This window comes from Manihot esculenta, chromosome 11 (assembly GCF_001659605.2).
Source record: "Manihot esculenta cultivar AM560-2 chromosome 11, M.esculenta_v8, whole genome shotgun sequence".
NCBI lineage: Eukaryota > Viridiplantae > Streptophyta > Magnoliopsida > Malpighiales > Euphorbiaceae > Manihot > Manihot esculenta.
In genome coordinates, this window is record NC_035171.2 from 23,381,559 (window position 1) to 23,399,836 (window position 18,278).

The window sequence follows — 18,278 nt, forward strand, 5'->3', positions numbered from 1 at the left end:
CATCAAAAGGTGTTAAACGCGTGGAGTATACCAGAGATCGAGGAGATCGAGGTAGTTGCTGATGCAAGACGTAAAGACCCTCTGACTCACTCCCTTTACCAATAATCTGCTTCGTCGAAAGATCCTGAAAAACACAGTGATCAAGAAAGAATGAGACACAACAATTCAAGGCACGAGTGAGTTTACTAACGGAAAGCAAATTAAATGCGAACTTAGGGAGACATAACACAGAGGATACAGAAAGAGAAGAGGTTAAGTTGACATGACCAGAACCCATGACCAGAACCCATGACAGAAGATTTAGTGCCATCAGCAAGAGTAACATAAGAAGGCGATGTATGAGACTCAAGATTGGACAAAAGGGTAGAATTACCTGACATATGATCGGTAGCACCAGAATCAATAACCCATTTGGAGGATGAAGACACAAGACATGCAGTAGAGTTACCGGACTCGGCAATTGCAGTGATAGAGGAATTAGAGGATTTTAGAGATGCCTGGTATTGGATGAATTGTGCATACTCATATGCAGATATCAAAATTCCCTGATCGGAAGATCTATTCAATTTGTGTTCCGTGATTTTAGTCATCATAGGAATCACATCAGTTACGATGGTGGTTTTAACTTCAGCTATAAGGACAACAACCCAAAATGATAGCAACAAAAGAAACACATAATCAGAAAACAGTACCCGGCGTGAACAGTATCGATGAACAGTACCCGTGAACAAAACCCGAACGGCGAACAAACCTCAAATCTGACAAGGGAACGATGTGGCGACTCCAGCGATGGTGAGATCCAAATGTTACCCTTTATGGGTAACCCAAATTGACAGAGCCCTAAGTCTCCAAATTTTTTTTTTTTTGTTTAACTTGACTAGAGAGAAAAAAAAAATTAAATCTCTACGAGAATGGCTCTGGTACCATGTAGAAAGATAATATTTTGTTGTTATCTTTCACAATAGAGATTACAACCTATTTATACATGAGAGACGGTATCTAAACAGGAAGGAAAATCAAGCCTATGATTATACAATCCCTAAGATTAAGCAACTGACCCATCTATCAATATTACTTCCTATATTAACATATTTACTTTCTATAACTTATAACAGTTCATAAGAATCAATACAGCAGAAGATTCAATCACTTTAACGACTTGAATGAATAAAAATAATTGTCCATTAAGTTCTCCATTTTTCTTTCTCATCTTTCTTCTATGTATTATGAATGGATGCATATCATACGTTATATAATGCAGAGGACGATAATCTGCCTCCAAGTTAAAATGAGGTAGAAAGGGAAACAAAGAAATGATATATACAAAAATTTCAGGGTCTAGATCTTGCTTTTAGGTAGGGTTCACCTCATGTAGATAACTGTCTTTCTTCCACTAAAAATGAGGCTTTCAAAATTTTATCTGGTCTATGTGGCATGTGCACACATGAACTCAGACTAACTAGTCTTAACAGAGGGGTTTTCCAGTGCAAAAACGTCATGATGAGTAAACAAACAAGCATCCACAAAATCTTTAGCTTTTTCTGTACGTTTCCACTGAAAAATCAGCAGCAGATATGAATCACATCATGTGATACCATTTCATTCTTGCCAAAGCAGCTATTATTTGCAGGGGAAAAGAAAAGCAAATTTGTATCCGTAGCGAGATTTCTAATATCAGTCAGCAAGACTGAAAGAGAGATGAAATAACATATCATGAACATCAAGCAACACAGGAAAATACATGGGAAAGACCTGGCCAAAATTTGGAAAGCTTTGTGTCTGAAGATTGTAAGTAATTCCTGCCAATTTGATCATCTGCAGAGATTGCCCTTGTACTACTTCTCTTGAAGCAAATGTAGCCTGCACATGTTAATTTCAGGATTCAAATTGAGGATACCATCCATCCAAAAATCAATAGTAAGGACCTTTATGTATAATGCATATTGCACTTATTACCATTTAATGCCGATATTACATTAACATTATCCAGTTTACCCACTTGTGTGGACAATTATTATGGGACAAAGAAGAGCCTGTTTGGGATTGTATCCAACCTGCTTTTTGGAAAAAACACCATTTTAGTTGTTATTGAAAAAACAGCTTGAAAATGCCATTTAGTAGTTTTGGAGTTCTTACGACTAAAACATGTCAAATTTAACTTAAAACCAAACTAATATATTTAGGATAGTGGTTATATCACAAGCAGATCAAAAAACAATGTCAAACGGACCTGAAGACTAGAAAAGAATCCAGTTTAAAGAAAAAAATCCAAAGTTTAGAGGAATTTTTCATCTCAATTCATAAATATGCAGCCTCAGGCGTGAAAAGATGCTACTATATCTAAAGTAATATGACAGAAGCAAATGGAACCCAGGAATCAGTAGCTCAAGCAACATTTAGTTGGGTTAAGAACAATCAAAATATTTAGACAAACATAATAATTTGAGTTGCAAGGAGTACAAAGTAGCACGCATCGAATTCAACCACTTTAAAAGAGCAATGACATTTTAAAGAATAAAAATTTTATTGTGGAAAAAAAACCTGCAAAGAAGTTCCACCAAGTTCAACTACCCCAGTGGTTCTCTGAGGATCACCTACCAGAGTCCCAAGTGCATAGTTTACAGCAACCCAAGCAAAGACTCCCCTTTCTCTATCTGCAACATGATCATATTATATGTCATCTAAATCAGTTTATTCTTGAACTTTTTTATGATACAAGTGTTGCAACCTGCAAGCAAAGGCATTTAACCTTCTTCTGTAAACAATGATAAAATAAAATAAAAGTATAGACTTCAACGGGTGCACAGGATAAGGATTCTAGGCAACAAAAAATAAAATGGTTCAAAAACAAACTGACATTGTGCATTTTTTTTGCAGCAATTGCGATATAAAACATGATGGTGACAATTAAGAAAATCAATTTCAAAATGGACTACATGTAGTCAAATGGTCTGCTACCAACTACTAAACCAATAAGGTTAATGAAGAATTATTGAAACAATGCATTGCACGAAGGCTGGAGCAACCAAAAGTTCAATTTAGTGAAACGGGAAGTTTTGGAAATAAAACGGTGCGTACCAATAAAAGCATTTCAGCTCAAATCAGTGATCGTTCTTCAGCTCAATCAGATACAGTACTAAGCACACCAGCTTTAACCACCTGAAGATAAGAATTGTGTGACCTATGAGCTGGAATCTGTTGTAACAAATTTGTATTTATTCCAGAATTGTTATATAGAGTAATTGCTAACCAACATAGAAGACTCCTAATTAGGAGTATTCAGATCTTTTGAATCCTAATTAGACTTGATTATAGGGCTTGATTATAAGAATTTTGTTCTTATTGTAAATATTCTTAATTTAGGTTGATTTTTTATGTATAAACATTCAAACCTTGTAAAGATCAATTCAGTTGGAATAGAATTAAAAATTTCTCCAAAAATTCTTCATGATATTATAGCCTTGCCACCTTAATTGGCATAGAATGAAATTGAAAAACAATATGCATCCATGCTTCAACTAGGTATAATCCGTCCAAGCCACTCTCCTTTCTCATCTCCTATGTTACTTGTTAAAAAATAGGATGGTTCATGGAGATTTTGTGTAGATTACAGGAAATGAAATGCTAAGACTATCAAAGACAAATTCTCAATCCCCTTAGTCGATGAATTGCTTGAGGAGTTGTATGGGGCTCAATATTTTACCAAATTGGATTTGCGCTCCGGGTACCACCAAATTTGAATGGATACCCGAGATGTGGAAAAAACAGCTTTTCGCATACATCATGGCCATTTTGAATTCTTAGTTATGCCATTTGGCCTTACTAATGTGCTTTCTACTTTTTAGGAACTTATGAACGATGTGTTTTCTCCTCATTTGAGAAAGTTCGTACTCGTCAACTAGATAAGTGACCCTGTTCAAATTAAACTCTACTTGTATTTGATTAGTTATTTGCATTGTAAGCCTCACTACAAAAAGGGATTATTGCTAATGAATAAAACATGCAGAAACTATTTACCAAATTCTTCCAAGATCCCGAGCTCTGAGGTACCCAAGCTCCCTCCATTGAGCTCTCATATTCCATCATAGATTCCACCTGAAGAGGAGGGAATTGCAATAAAGGCAATGTCACAGCTGAAGGTAGTTCTCCTACTTGCAGACCTGTGTGAGTACCTTATACGAGCCATGGGCAATCCTCCCTCTTGAATGAGATTTTGGAGTGAATTAGGCCTTACCCAAATTTAATAGAATCTTACACTTATTTTAATTCTACTTTTACAGTATCAACTTCATTTCATATTTAAGCTAGAAGTTCAGGTACGCACTACGTCCTCTTCTCTTATATTGCTATAAATGATTTTTTTCATTTGAATATGTTTGCTCCTTTGAATATGTGTTCATTGATGTGTTTGTAAGTATATATATATATATATATATAAATTTTGGCTTTTGCCGCTGTTTTCAAAAAAGGCGTCGCCTCGCCTCTTGCCTAAGGTTATAAGGAACTTTGTCACCCCTCGCCTTAACAACACATGGATACCAAGTTGTTATATTCTGGAGTAAAGGATCACAGGCGTTGCACATGGAAATCGGCTTCAATGATCTTGTTTTAATTGGAATTTTGTCCTCTTGAAGAACCTATGGTGTATGTTGCAAGGAAGCTCTTCAAAGGGAGCTTCAGACATTAGGCTCATTTAGATAGAGCCTTAAACCTATGTAATTGATTGTGAAATTCTTCTTATTCCTTCATTGCATTGATAGTCTCCTTAAATAGGGATTACATGATTTGGTTTGACTTTTGTAAAATAGTAAAGCTACAATTAGATGATTGCAGAATAATAAAATTGATTGCAGAATTGCTATAATCAAACTTGGAACTAAACTGCTGCCAATTGACTAGTGCTTGTATTGCTGATTTGGTTTCCTTTTCATGCTGTCCACGACAGCCGTAACCCCAGCCCACGAATGCATTTGTAACAAAATGTTTTGTCATGCTTATTTTCTTAATGCAAACATACCATTGTTTAGGGGTGGAGAAGAGCAACCTCAAGAGTTTACCTAAATCTCATTCTAGTTCCAAGGAACCACAGATCCACATCAAATAGTATCAATATCCCAGATGCAAAAACATGAAGTAATTGAAAAGAGACACTAAACAAACTCAACTCCACTCCTGCTTGTCTCTTGCTCTTTGATCACTTACATTAAAAAGATGTTCAACTATAATAAATAGATCCTTAACCAAAATGGTTCAGACAAAATGCCACATTGTCAAGTGTCAGTACCACGAATTAAGCTGTCATATCTTAACAAATAAAAAAATCAAATTGCATTTCCAATCAAACAATCAAAACAATAAAGGGAAACAATTTCGATATCACAAACAAAAAGCCACAAACCTGCAATAAACCGTGCCCATTCTTCCTTAAATGCAAAGCCAGACTCTCTCAAAACACGTCTACAAGACTCCAGTATCATCTCTCTCACCTTCAATTCCAACCGGTCCACTTTCTCACCACCAGCCATTAATTGCACCTTAGTATTCCCCCACTCTTTCTTGGGTACCCGCCCCTTGGCAAACTTAACCAACCGATCAACCAAATCACCTGCATTCTCCGGGTTCTCTGCAAACCCAGCCAATCCAGACCGAACCTTCATGGACCCAGCAATCAGCGGCATTGAACCATCAGTAAAAGGCATGGTTCCCTCCGCCAAGAGCTCGTAGACGCGGACGCGGGACCCATAAAGACCTGAATCGATAAGTACAGAGAAGAATTTGGATTTGGGCTCGGCAAATTTCGACGAATGGTGGATCTTCTGAGCAGTAGAAAAGAGGTAAAAGAGGAAAGGAACTGTGAGAAGGAATATGAAGAGGATCAAAAATTTGTGGATTTGTGATTTATTGTTGGGGTTCTGGGAAGGTTGGTATGGAGAAGAGAAGGAGTTCAAGTGCATGCGTGGATGCAACTGGGTACGGTGAGGGGGGAAGTAGGCGGTGGAAGCTCTGGACTGAAGTGTTGAGAAATCCATAGAGCAGATGAAGATGGTAGGCTACTCACATTTGGATGCTCCAGGGTTACTGTTTATGGGTTCGTGTTAGATCAATCGATGACGGGTGTTTATGAAAATGAAGTTTCAAGGAAGCATATGAGCATCCGCCAGATTCAAAACCAAAACCAAAACAATAACGTACTGTTTAGTTTCACGGCAAAAAAATTTTTCTTTTTTTTTATTTTAAAAAATACATTAAATTGTTTTTAATATTAAAAAAATCTATTAATTAATTTTTATTAATTTTATTATTAAATATTTTATTATTTAATTTTTATAATTTTAAAAAATTTATTAATTAATCTTTTAAATTTTTAAAAAAATTACTAATTAATCTTTAATATTTTAAATTTTTTTACGATTGTTAACGACTAAAATTAATAAAGAAACTAACTAGTAAATTTTTTAAAAGGTCATATATATTTTAAAATATTTTTTAAAATAAATAAATAAACTAACTAATAAATTTTTTTATACCATAAAAATTAAATAATAATTTTTTATAATAATAATACTTATTAAGCAAATTAATTCAAATAATACTAACATTTTGATCGATTCAAGTTTATATCATAAACTTTCAATTTTAGACAATTAAATCAAATTTTTAAGATTTATCAAGATTTTATTCTTGAGTTCAAATTAATTTTAATCAAAATTTAATATGGCATCTTTATGATTCTATTTGGTATTTTTATTATTTTTAATTTATATTTTTTACTTATTGACTAAAATAGTCTAAATATTTTTATAACTCTACTTTCATATTTCAATTTTTTTAGTTTATTGAATAAAATAATCTAAATTTTTAACAAAATTTACATTTATATCACAATTTTAAAATATTGGATAATTGCTAAAACAATTATCAAAACATTAGAAGATCAGTGGTGGCATCCTTGGCTAATAGAGAGAATAGAACTTAAATGAATGGCAATGAAAAAAAAAAAAGAAATAATAGATAAGGGAGGCTAGTTTAAAGAAAAAACATAGTTAAAAAGAGATAAATAATCATTTTCTTCTTTCAACTAATCTCATTTATCTGTTACTTTTTTTCTTTATTGCTACTCTTGTTTGTTTATATTCTACCATCTCCCTTACAACTAGAATAGTAAAGAAAGTTGCCGACCAGTGTAACTTCTTTTTCCTTGTATTGATAAGATACATAATGCCTTTTATGTATCCATACTGAGAAGATACAAATTTGATCATTCTCATGTCATTTCTTCCGAGACAATTGATATTTAATCTGATTTGACTTATGAAGAGGAACTAATAAAGATTTTAGCATGAGAAATAAAAGAGCTGAGGAATAAGAAGATTCTATTAGTGAAGATTCTTTGGAGGAACCACAAAACAGAGGAAGCTACATGGGAAAGTGAGGAATTAATGAGGCAAAAACACCCCTAAATATTGATGACAAGTAAATTTCAAGCACAAATTTTTTAAAAAAAGAGGGGGAGAATTGTCACATTTCAAAACCTAAGGATAGAAACAGAGAAAATGTTAGACTTAAATTGTACCATTTTAGAGTTAGGGTAATTAGTTTTAGGGGAGGTGCTAGCTTAATTCCGAGTTAATTAGGAGATGTGCTAACTTATCCATAGCCGCTTAACACACAATTCGCCTATAGGTACAATACTAAAAGTTGTGTTTAGAAGTTCAATTTGCATTTCATATAGAGTTATACATGCAAATATAGAGTTAAAATAATAATAATCAGTAATAAGTTTTTAATATCTTTAAACTCTAATAACTGAATCATAGCATGCTTGTTTATGAATATATAATTCGACATGTTTACTTGTTTCAATATGTAAGCATCTAAATGGATAATTTTAGTACAAATAAATATTTAACATGTAAATATATATTCTTGGCCTTAATAAACCTTAGTGGGAGCCATAGATAGAATAAAAATATGCATGCCATATATAGTTTAGCAGTACTGCGCTCTAATGGGCTACATGATATTATATTTTCAACACACTATGTGTCATATAGTTTCTCAACTTTTGAGCCATACAGGCACAACATTCAGCCCCAGGCCATATAGTTTGACACTTTACTATACAGGCTCAGTTTTCACTTATCTAGCTAGTTGATCATGCTAAAAGTTTATAAATGTTAAGATTTAATTATATGACTTATTAATACTTTATAAGTATGCATACAATATAGTTACCATAATATGAATGACCTTAAATGTAATACCCGGCTAGATTTCGGCATCGGAATCCCTACCTTCCGGCGGAATCTCCGTTGGAATCTAGAATTTTTGAAGATGCCAGAGGCTTCTAGAGGGGTAAAATGTGTTTTCTAAAAGGTTTTTACTGATTTCATGGTTTTAAATGAAAAAGAATTGAGTTTTGAAAAGAAAAGACTAAGGAGGCATTTGCCAGGTTCGGCCACCGAAAGTGAAGTTCAGCCGCCGAACATGGAAAGGCTTCTGGAGCGCCTTTGGCCTCCGAAAGTCTTGTTTGAACGAGCCAAGGTTCGGCCGCTGAAAGTCAAGTTCGGCCGCCGAACATGCATGAGTTTAGGGGGCACGTTAGGCTGCCGAAGGTCTCTGACCAGGCCACCTATAAAGAGCCCTCAGATCGGAAATGGGCGAGTTTTCTCCCCTTTCTCGAGCTCAGGTGAGTTTTTGTCCTCCCTTGGCCGTTTTCATGTTTTTCTCTACCCACCCTTTAAGTTTTCATGAGATCTACCCTTGTTTTGAAGATTTGAAACCCAAAAAGAAGTTTTTAGAGCATGATCCATGCATCATGAAATGCCATGATATGTATTAGGTTGTCTTGCATTAGAATCCACGAATATGATGCATTGCATAATATGTTGTTGATGTGGATGGATATTGGATGATCCTTAGCCCTCAATATGAGATGAGATAATATGATATGAGATGACATGGTATGATATAGAAAGCCCAGGTGTGGCCTAATCGCCCCTGCCATCATGTATATGTAAGGAAAGACCAAGTGTGGCCTAATCGCCCCTGGCATAGTTGGACATGTTATGATATGAGTTATGTAAGCGAATACTAGGTGTGGCCTCATCGCCCCTGGTATAGTTGGACATATTTTGATATGTAGAGGGCTAATGGTGACAAGTTCATCCTTGATGTGATATGTTTGTGATGTGATGCATTCCATGATGGCATACTTGTAAATGAACTGTTCTACTAGTGTGGTTTCCGCTCACTGGGCTTTATAGCTCACCCCTCTCCCCTAACCCCAGGTTTGCAGGGTCAGAGATAGTCAGAAGATCAGCAGGTTATGTCTATGGTCAGATTCATGTAATAGATTAGTAGTGGACATGATGTAAGGTAAAGATATATAATGAAATGAAAAATGTTATGATGTAAATCAATGTAATGTAATAGATAGAGTTGTGCTTTGCCCTAGAAGTGTGGTTAATCCCTTGTATATGGTCCTTATGTATGTCTTTAATGAGATAGGAAAACCAAGCTTATTTTATGTTGCCCCATTAGAGTTGATGATGAGAACTCTAGTGTTGGGGTTTATGATTATGATTTGTGCATGCATGCATGGGTTAAGCTTGGTGTATGAAAGAAAGAAAAAAGTTCACAAATTTTATGTTTTACAGCTTTTATGTTTATGTTTGACCATGTCTGGGATCATACCAGATGTACAGGATGTATGTTAGGCTTGCTACGGGTCCCGGCGGCCTTAAGCCGATCTGGATCCTAGCGCCGGTAGCGGTCCGGATTTCCAGGTCGTTACATAAGTGGAGTTATGCTTATGGATTAGTATTGTGCTTGGCCCTAAGACTTGGTTAGTCCCTTTTTAGTACATGATGCATGTATGGTTTATTGTTGAGTTGAGTTTGAACTAAATCTTGTGGCATGTGTTGGTTACCACGCTAGAGTTTGATGAGGACCTTAGTGGAGGTCTTATGTTTGTGGTTTGATGTATGCACAGGTTAGGTTCTAGTTCCTTGGATGTAATCCCAGCTTGATGTATGTTATGTTGACCCAGCTAGAGTTTTGATGAGGGCTCTAGTAGGGGATCCTTTTATGTTTTCAGTTATGTCGCATATAGGTCAGGCTCGGTTTGTACATCAGATGTTTGAGTTTTTATGTTAAAGTTTTGATCATGTATGGGATTTGACCAGGTGATAGGAGGTATGTTTGGCTTGCTACGGGTCCCGGTGGCCTTAAGCCGATCTGGATCCTAGCGCCGGTGGCGGTTCGGGCCGTTACAGAGGGGTATCGGTTTTCGGGTCGTTACAGAGTGGTATCAGAGCTTTGGGCCTCGAGAGTACGGTGTGTTGCACATCGGAAAGAGGTTGGCTTAGAGGTCATAGAAGGGCAAGCACAATAGGAAGAATCATGTCCACCAGGATAGGATGTTGAGTCCTGTATTGATTGATGATGTGAAATGCCATGATTTTATGCATGTGCATTAATGTTATGTATGTATGATATGTATGTGGGTTCATGTGTTTTCATATGAACCGTATGATGCTAATGATTGTTTGTATGCTTGTGTGTTGTTCTTCAGAGGAGCCAGAATGCGAGGTGCTCGTCGATCTGTGGAATCGACTGGAGTTCTATCTGAGAGGGAAGGTATGGACACCTTTCCCCCTGCTCTGCCAAGAGCGCAGTCGTGGGGAGTCAGCAGATGGGGAACATCAAGGGACCCTGGAAGGTCTTTTGATGTGAGCAGAGAAGGAATGGCTCCAAGAAGGATGTCAGCTAGTGCGAGAGAAGTGGAGATGGATGTTCAGAGAAGATATGTCAGTATGGGAGATTCTCAGGAGGATGCTCAGACTCAGGATTCCAGAATCTCAGGTTCAGGAGGGATTGATCCCTCCACTCTGAGCACAGCCTCCACGAAAAGCAAGAAGTGGGGCAGAACCCTAAGGGGGAAGAAGAGTAAGTTCTGGAAGAATTTGAAGGCTAGTCTGGGTTTTGGTGGTGGTTTGAGCTCTGGCTCAGGCAGTTCAAGATGCTTGAGGTGCGGAAGGCCGCACTAGGGAGTCTGCCGTTATGGGACTAATGTATGTTACAGGTGCGGACAGGAGGGGCACATAGCACGTGAGTATCCCACTGCGCCCAGGTTGGCTCCGTCCCAGCAAGCAACTTCAGGTAGAGCGGCTCAGCCAGCAGCTCCAGCCATGGTTCAGGTTAGTGGTCGAGGCAGAGGAAGAGGGTCAGCCTTTTCTTTTGAAGGTTTCCGTGGAGAAGGTCCGTTAGCTCCAGCTCGGATCTTCACCCAAGCTCAGCAGGAGGCAGACACATCGAACATGGTGGTGTCAGGTACGCTCACTTTTGAATGTTCTGATGTGTATGTTTTGTGAACTATGGTGGTTCTCTTTCTTTAGTTGCTCTAGGAGCCGTCGAGAGGTTGAGTTGATAGCTTCTGGGCTAGAGTGTTCTCTTTGGGTCAGTGGACTCGAGTGTGATCCATCTGGGGCAGAGTCAGTCTGCCGGTTCAGTTTTGTGTCAGTTGAGGGTAGATGCCTTCCACCCGAATTTGAGGTCTTAGATTTGACTGTCTGGACGTCAGTTTAGGGTTGGACTGGGTTTTTCTACTTGTAGTGCTATCTTGGTCCGCAGAGACAAGGTAGTCAAGTTCAGAGGACAGGATGGGTCAGAGGTAGTCTGTTGAGGGAACACAGTAGGGATGCCTAGAGGTTTGATGTCAGCCTATCAGGTTCGTAGGGTGCGTAGGAGGGGTTGTCAGAGGGTTCGTGTAATACCCGGCTCGAGTCCGGCATCGGAATTCCTGTAGTCCGGTGGACTCTTGGGTGTCGGAACCCTCGAGAAGGGTACTACATATGTTTTCTAAGGTCTTTTCACTTGTTTTCATGTTTTGAAGTGTTAAAAGCTTTGAGGTTTGAAAGAAAAGCAACAAGGGAGAAATGCAAAGGTTCGGCCGCCGAAGGTCACTTTCGGCCGCCGAACATTGCATGGTTGCGGCTTCACGTTCGGCTGCCGAAGGTGGTCTGGCCAGCCACCTATAAAAGGGCCAAGGGTCGGTGGAAGGAGGGTATTTCTCCTCCACTTGCAGCCAGAGGTGAGTTTCAGCCTCTCCCACGTTGACTTCCATGTTTTCCATGATTTTCATCAAATCTTTCAAGAGTTTTAAGAGTTTTGGTGACTTATGAAGGTTTTGAGCAAAAGAACCAAGTTTTGAAGCTTGGAGCTTTGGAAGAGCTTTTCTTCATATCTCCACGTTAGGATCCTTCTTCCTCAAGTTGTGTAAGAGGTAAGTGAAGATCCTGAGCTTCTTTGAGGATTTGGTGCTTGACTTATAAGAGTTGTAATCCCTTTGTGGAGTCACATGATCAGTTTATGTATGTTTCTTTATTGTTGTATGTTTATGAGCAAACCAGGCTTAACATTATGAGTTTGATCCGCCTAGCGCCATGCGAAGCTCTAGTAGGGATTAGTAGAGAACAGAGAGAGTGCATGCACAGGTTAAGCCTTGGAATGAAGAAAAGTTTTATGTTTTTTACAGAAAATGTATGATCATGTATGGGATTTCATAGGGATACAGACAGGATAGCAGGCTTACTACGGGTCCCGGCGATCTTAAGTCAATCTGGATCCTAGTGCCGGTGGCAGTTCGGTTTTCGGGCTGTTACAGTTCGAGTTCTTGTTGAGAGTTTAGCAGTCAGGTCAGGGAACCAGCCTCAGTGCCAGTTGTTAGAGAGAGTTCTTAGATGTCTTCCCAGGCGAGTTGTCAGGTTTACCATCTGTCAGGGAGTTAGAGTTTGGTATAGAAGTGGTGTCTGGACGCAGAACCATTTCTGTCCTTCCCTATAGGATGGCACCTGTAGTTGAGAGTTGTCAGAATAGAGGTGAGGCTTGGTAGACAGGGGTTTTATCCGACCTAGTACCTCACCCTGGATTGTTCCAGTGTGGTTGTGGAAAAAGAAGGATGGATCATCGAGACTTTGTAACGACTGTAAGCAGTTGACCAAGGTCACTACCAAGGGCAGGTATTTCCCATGCAGGATGGATGATCTATTGGGACAGCTAGTAGGAGCTGTTTGTTTTCCAAGATAGACTTGAAATCCGGGTACTACCTGTAAGAGTTAGAGTTAGTTTTGGGTCAGAAGTGAGAAGAAGCCAGTTAGTGAAGATGGAGAGAAAAAGTAAGGATCAGAGTAGCGCAGCGGAAGCCAGTGGAGTTCAGGAGTAGGTTGGGTACTGCTAAGGTGTTTCTTTTGATAAGGGTGATTTCCTATGGAGAAGTCCATTCGGATTTCCGGATTTCTGTGTTATGGAAGCTCGTGTCAGATCCAAGTGAGGTTCTTAAAGAACCAAAGGTGGAGATCTCAAGGGATCTCACCTATGTTGAGCAGTTAGTGCGGATCATGGACACATAAGTCAAGAATTGAGGAGCAAGGAAATCCTGATGGTGAAAAGTTTTGGAAATCACCACTGGTTGATAGTGAGTGTTTGGGAGACCCGGGAGTTTTACTCCAACAGTGCCTGTGTCTCTCTTTCAGGAGAGAGATTTTTAGGTTTTGCTTGCTGGTTTGCTTGCTTGTTTATGTGTGATTGATGCTATGATTTGAGATGCCTGTTTGTTTGTGGAACATTCGGGGACGAATGTTCTTAAAGGGGGGAAGAATGTAATACCCGGCTAGATTTCGGCATTGGAATCCCTACCTTCCGGCGGAATCTCCGTTGGAATCTAGAATTTTTGAAGATGCCAGAGGCTTCTAGAGGGGTAAAATGTGTTTTCTAAAAGGTTTTTACTGATTTCATGGTTTTAAATGAAAAAGAATTGAGTTTTGAAAAGAAAAGACCAATGAGGCATTTGCCAGGTTCGGCCGCCGAAAGTGAAGTTCGGCCGCCGAACATGGAAAGGCTTCGGGAGCGCCTTTGGCCTCCGAAAGTCTTGTTTGAACGAGCCAAGGTTCGGCCGCCGAAAGTCAAGTTCGGCCGCCGAACATGCATGAGTTTAGGGGGCACGTTAGGCTGCCGAAGGTCTCTGACCAGGCCACCTATAAAGAGCCCTCAGATCGGAAATGGGCGAGTTTTCTCCCCTTTCTCGAGCTCAGGTGAGTTTTTGTCCTCCCTTGGCCGTTTTCATGTTTTTCTTCATCTCCTTCATATTTTCATGAGTTCCATGGTTATTTTGAAGAGTTTTAAAGCTTAGATCGAAGTTTTGGGAGCTTGGAGTTTTTGGAGCTTGGATTCTCCACACCTCCGAGTTCGAGATCACGCAACCCTCGATCTTCAAGAGGTAAGTGTAGATCTTTGCTTTCCTAGTGTCTTTTGAAGTTTTATAAAGGTTTTAATGGTAGAGTATGGGTAGATATGCATGTTAGGGTTTATGTGGGTTTTGTGCCCAAAGTGTGTTTATGTGATGTTATGTTGACCCAGCTAGAGTTTTGATGAGGGCTCTAGTAGGGGATCCTTTTATGTTTTCAGTTATGTCGTATACAGGTCAGGCTCGGTTTGTACATCAGATGTTTGAGTTTTTATGTTAAAGTTTTGATCATGTATGGGATTTGACCAGGTGATAGGAGGTATGTTTGGCTTGCTACGGGTCCCGGCGGCCTTAAGTCGATCTGGATCCTAGCGCCGGTGGCGGTTCGGGCCGTTACAGAGGGGTATCGGTTTCCGGGTCGTTACATTAAATGTATATAACTGCATGACTTAATTTGCTCACTTTTCACCCACAGATACACAAAATTTCCACACATTCTTATAAAATAATTTTATTGTAATTGTCATGTGTAATCTTGTTTATATTTTGTACAAATATATTATTATTCATCCACTAGGTGTGAGCTCAGTGCAGTGGACTTTTCCATGCGCGGGTAACAGACAAAAGAAGTGATAAACAAGAAGTCTGGTTCTGCATCAGCACAGAGACATTATCATAACTAGTTAATCTCAAGTTTTATACATTGATTATTTATGTTTGGCATGTACATAAATAAACCACCAAGAGTCTGTAAATGAGTGTTGAAAATAATAAAATATAAATCAATATGTTTACTATTTTAAGTTAATATGTTTCATTTATAGATTTAATAGTGTAAATTGAGTAAATATTGAGAATTTATAACTTTTTTTCCACATGGATAATTGCTAATAAATAAGGAAAACTCTTATAATTTCTTTGTTTAAAACCGTTAATGTGAATTAATATATTTTTAAATAAATTAAATAACAACTGATAATATAGAAGCTACTTTAAGTTTAGATGTGCAATTATATATAATATATTATGTTGCATCCTTTACTCAACTATTTAATAGATGGGCAAGGGCGTTACATGCTACATGTCTTTTTTTATTATTAAAGGTGGATCCCACTTTTCACCTGTCATTTTAAATACTAAGCAATTTTTGATTTGATTTTTTCAATCAAAAATCAAAATAACCAAACCAAACTAAACTAATTTTTAAAGATATGTTGTTTTATTATGTTTTATACACACAAAAGTATCCTAACTCTAATTCATCACTCATCTTATCTGATTGACTCCTACTGTCGCTGCATCCCTTCTTCTTCGCTCCATGCATGCCTCTTTCAAGAGACAATTGAAGGAGGATAAGTTTCAGTGAGTAGCCGAAGGAGGAGGAAGAGTGACAATGAGAGCAAACTCCATTCATGAATGAGGAACTTTGGAGGAGGAGTTTCAAACCTCCACAATGGCTACTAGCAATATTTGAAAGAGGATCATCGTTAGGCGAGCATAGCCTCCTTCCAAAGGTTGTCAAAGAAGTATCAAACTTCCAAGCATTGCAGTGTAACCTTGTAGCCCTTATCATCAATATTATTTTGTAATTTTTTTCTTTCTTTTCTCATTTTTTTTCCTATTTGTAATTGAGTTATTTCACACCTATCTTGAAGGAAGTTTGATGAAATTATTAAACTGAAAGTGAATTTTAGAGTGTTATTGTAATTGTTTTGGAACTGAGATTTGAGAAGTCGAGGAGGGAATGAACTAAAAGTATAGGATTTTAATTAAGCACAATTTTTAACATCAATTTTAATTTTTCTAAACTGAACCAAATAATTATATTAGGTTTGACTTGGTTCTTCTCTAGTTTTAATTTGATTTCGACTAAGATTTTATATAATTAATTTTTTATGAGAAAGATGGAATCCGACTCTAATAATAAAAAAAGACAAGTGGTATGCCACTTAGGATGGGGCATACTTCTCCGAATTGCATTATTAACCTAGATAAAATTTCTTTAAAATTTGAAATTTAGGTTAATTGTGCCAAAATTAGAATTAGTAGATTAAAATGCAAAAAAGTAAAAAAAAGGTTTGGATTTTATGTGCTATTAACCCTAGAGTAAATGATAGATTATGAATAAGGAATAAAGTGTTTGAAGTATACAATATAAATTTGACTTATGAATAAAATGTTGGAGAATGAATCTTTTGGACTAAAAGCAAAATTTAACAACTTGTAAAGGATTAAAATGGTAATATGTAAAGCTGAGTTATGAAAATATATTTGTGTGATATAAGGGATATTATTTTAAATTTTAATGAGTTCAGCACATGGAAAAGTATTAAGTTTAAAATTAAATTTTATTTGGTTGCTTATAAGATATAAAAAATTAATTAAATGGTGTAACATAAAAAATTAGAAATGAAATAGTTTGTAAGTTATGAATTTTTGTTGTAGGAAAATTCGAATGAGATAAAACATGTGAGAATTATAATTTGAGTATCTTAAATTATAAATATGAGAAGTTATGAATATAATAGAATATTGAAATCTTAATTTATACCCGACTCTGATGAATTTAATGAAAATTGTATATTAGTATAAGAGTATCGTGTGTCATATATATAGAATTAGCTACGGACTCGGATGTTCAGTCATACCACTATAGTTATGGACATGACTTTTGAATTTTAAAGATATTTGGCATTCTTTACTAAAAAATATTTTTTTTTACTTAATAATCTCATTAAATTTATAGAGTCGATATTTAATTATAAATAAAAGAGTACCAAAAAGAAATAAATTTACTTACATGATCAAATTATTTTAGTTTATTTATTACATGATTTAATTGTATTTCATTTAAATTATATTAATTAAATATTTTATTTGAAAAAAATTTACTATCACTATTTTCTTTTTTTCGCGTAGGTTGTAGATAGAATTACTAACTATTTGAATTCATGATGCATATGAAATATTTGTGTTGATATTGATTGTGGATATTATTGAAGTGTTTGACATTTTGTTAGGAATTGTTATTGAAAATATTGAAAGAAACAATTGGATTATCAAAAGTCTAAGTAGAAATATTACATATTTAAAATTATAAAAACTAAATAATATGTATAATTAAAATTATATGAACCGAAGATAATTTATAGTTTTTTTTTAAAAAAATTAACTAAATTTTGATTTTATAAAATAGCAATGAGCTATTTTTTACAAAAATTATATATTTGTAGTAATTTTATCTTAAAAAATAAAAAAAAACTTGCATAAAATAAAATTGAAAAATCATAACAAGATAATTACAATAACGTTTGAAAAGAAGACAAATTTCATGACGTCCAATTCAGCAGTAACAAAACCTTTCAAATATAATTTTACTACGCACTCAGATTTAGTCTGGTGGTAAGTGTATCTGAGTAAATTTGAGAGGTCTTAGATTTTATTCTCTCAATTTCTAATTTCCATTTCAAAAAAACAAAATAATAAAATGGATACACAGGACTCGATGGGTGTTGAAGAGCACAAGTTAAAACTACTAAATCAACTTCACATGACAAATAAAAAATTAACAACTGCTAATTTAACTTCTTCTAAACAAAGTACGCCAAATTTGTTTCATGAATTCATTCACCCTTTTAGGTAACATCAAAATTAAACTTAAAAAACTCTTAAAAAGAGAGAGATACCAATCATAACACATATAGAGGAGTGAAGAAATTTAGACAGAGGAGCAACAAAATCACTTTGCTGCATCTGTGAAAAGTCAAGCAAAGTATGAGACAGAAACAAGTATAGCATCAGAACTATATTCTCAAAACACTTATTTTTTGTAGTCATATTTTTGAAACGAATAAACTGGAAATGATTGCTTATCCATAAATTTAAGATTTTATTTTTTATAAAAAAAATAAAAAAATAACCTTTACACAAATAGAAAAGGAAAATTTATTATTTAGTTTTTAGATATTACCATTATTAACAAATCAATCTCTGTATTTTCATAAACCAATTATCTTTTCTTTCATCAATAAAA

At 36.2% G+C, this 18,278-nt stretch overlaps 1 protein-coding gene across 3 annotated transcripts in view; it reads right to left on the reverse strand.

Annotated features, from left to right (window-relative positions):
* LOC110626848 (probable apyrase 6) overlaps positions 1 to 6,166 on the reverse strand; it is a 30,803-nt gene extending 24,637 nt beyond the window's left edge. For 2 of the 3 annotated variants that reach the window (XM_021772980.2, XM_043961707.1), the window contains exons 1-3: positions 5,399 to 6,166; positions 2,542 to 2,654; positions 1,753 to 1,860 (exon numbers count right to left, since the gene is read on the reverse strand). In XM_021772980.2, coding sequence (XP_021628672.1) covers positions 1,753 to 1,860; positions 2,542 to 2,654; positions 5,399 to 6,029 — 852 coding nt within the window. In that variant the 5' untranslated portion in view covers positions 6,030 to 6,166. The remainder of the gene's footprint in view (positions 1 to 1,752; positions 1,861 to 2,541; positions 2,655 to 5,398) is intronic. The other variant, XM_021772978.2, reaches the window with a different exon arrangement.
* Positions 6,167 to 18,278: the final 12,112 nt, after the last annotated feature.